This window comes from Phaethon lepturus, unplaced genomic scaffold, assembly GCF_000687285.1.
Source record: "Phaethon lepturus isolate BGI_N335 unplaced genomic scaffold, ASM68728v1 scaffold10823, whole genome shotgun sequence".
In the NCBI taxonomy this organism is placed as follows: domain Eukaryota; kingdom Metazoa; phylum Chordata; class Aves; order Phaethontiformes; family Phaethontidae; genus Phaethon; species Phaethon lepturus.
The window spans coordinates 1,922-4,087 of record NW_010528373.1 but is presented as its reverse complement, the minus strand read 5'-3'; the positions used below and the strand labels follow the sequence as shown (position 1 = coordinate 4,087).

The following is a 2,166-nucleotide window of genomic DNA, read 5'->3' as shown; positions in this document are numbered from 1 at the left end:
TGTGGAAGGGGAAGAGTCAGATGGCTCATTTCGCAGGCAGATTTTTTTTTTTTGTCCAAGAGGAGACGTCAGTACAGTAGATGGCAAATTCCATTTCACTTGGACACAAAAGTTCCGTCAAGTGCTGGGGACTGGGTTAGAAGCCAGACGCCCAAAGGAAAATGAGTTCATCTTCAGGTAGCTGGGAAAGGAGAAACGCATTTCGAGGAAGTGAGAAGTTTAATGTTACCAAGGTGCAGGTGCAAAACTAAAAGCATTTTCCCTTCTTCCTGTTGTCTGAAATCTGAACACAGCAGCACAGCTACAACTCAGAGCGCTACAGCAGGGGAGTCGGTGGGTTATCCCAGCGTTCTGCATTTTCATTGCTGGCTCTCATTATTCCTCTGAATATCTGAGGAGGAATCTAGATCTGGAAAGGCAAAAATAAAGGTTTAAACAATTTGAAAACTCAGTATTGCTTTTCTAGTCTGACAAAGCATCAGGGTTTGAGCAGGCTGAGTGTCTCTGATGAGCTTTCAAATAAAAAACGAGCTCTTTCTAGCTGCCTTCCTGCTTCACTGTGCCTCAGGGACAAGTCAGGGAACTCCTGGCAAGGGAAACAAATTCCCAAAATACTGGTGAGATTAAATGGGGAAACTCAAGCAGGCAAATTGTCTCCGTGGCACACAGACAGCTTGCCCAGCCAGGCATGGCTGCAATTCGGGAAGGGAGAGAACTAGGCTTCCGCTCCCATGGGTGCGCTGCACCGCCGCAGAGCCGACAATAAGCCAGACAACATTGCCTTGACTTTCATATGCAAAAATACCTAACGGCATTTGAAAATGGCCATCATCGTGGTCCCCCAAATGCTGACAGGGTTCTGAAAGGCTAAGTTTCAGCTTAACTTTTTCAACTGTTAAGGATTTTCTTTCCTTGTCTCCTCCTCTTCCCATTGCAGAAAATAACTAAGATAATTACAGACATCTGACTTCAGGGACAACAGGTTAAAAAAGTTTCAAGAGGAAGAAGAAAGAGAATTCTCCCCAAATCCTACCCCTCCCCTGTTAAGAACTTCTTTGAAAAGGTCATTTGAGTCAGTGCAAAAACTGGCAAAAACCCTACTTCCAGATCAACAGCGGGGTTTTGCTAAAAAATCTGCTTTCCAATACCAACCAAGTAGGGGCTTTGTGACCATTTCTAATGTGAAAAGGCAATATATTGCATTAACAATATACATCAGGCACTGCAGCCCCTTCTCCCAGCCTGCCCGGCTCCTGGCATGAGGCAGCACCCATTTCGGGTAGATCTTACCTTTTGATCCAGTCTCTGATAATCGCTAGATTTGGGCCGTCGACCACTTTTCGATCTTTTTCCTTCCAGAGCAAAAGCAATGATCTTTGGAGACACAAATGGGGACAAGGTAAATGGGACAACAGCGACCAAATAAGCTTTTTCTCACTTTAAACACAGGCGCTTTCTAACGGGCCAAAGACCAGCTTCACTTACCTCCTCCTAGTGACCATATTTGATTTGAAAAAGCACAAATAAATGCTGATATTTAAACCCAGCTAAGACTGAAAGCAGGTGATAATGAGGTTTGCCTAACACACAGAAAACAAGTTCTACCTCAAAAATAGTTTTACAGGATGAAAAAAAAACCACAACAGCAAGAGACAGTTACGTCACCTGAGCTGCATGGCCCCGTGCAAGAGTATTTAAGGACAACCCTTCTGCAACCTGCTACAGAAAACACAGAGTATCTTCACAGATCTTTTCCTTTTCACCCCTCTCAGCTGAAAATAACCACCAGAGCTGAGGCCACCCAGTTTCCACAGAGATCCAACCCCTTTCATAGTTACAACACCCCCTCTGCTTCTCCCAAAGCTGTTCAGACCAAGGCTCAAATTAATATTCACCAAACCCACACCGTGCAGCAAGCAGGAGGTATCGGTGAGAAACAACAGTAAGGACAAGGGGAAAGGTCTTTAACCGAGCAGGTCCCAATCTGCAGCGGTGACTGGTGAGAGGAAGCTCCTAAACTGCAGGGGAGATGTCGAGAGCCTGGGTAAGGAGCACAGCCACTCACCTTCCGTTTGTTGTGATATGCAACGTATAAAGCAGCAACAATAATAGCTGTGGTCACCAGGTAGGCAAAGAAGTGGCTGCTCTCCGACTGGTCTCGGGGGG

The 2,166-nt window shown here is 45.7% G+C and overlaps 1 protein-coding gene across 1 annotated transcript in view; it reads right to left on the bottom strand.

The window, feature by feature from the left end:
• Positions 1-403: 403 nt before the first annotated feature.
• Positions 404-2,166, bottom strand: part of TGOLN2 (trans-golgi network protein 2) — a gene marked incomplete at its 5' end in the record, with an annotated part of 3,482 nt that continues 1,719 nt past the window's right edge. The window contains 3 exons of the mRNA XM_010283657.1: positions 404-409; positions 1,291-1,374; positions 2,066-2,163. Coding sequence (XP_010281959.1) covers positions 404-409; positions 1,291-1,374; positions 2,066-2,163 — 188 coding nt within the window. The remainder of the gene's footprint in view (positions 410-1,290; positions 1,375-2,065; positions 2,164-2,166) is intronic.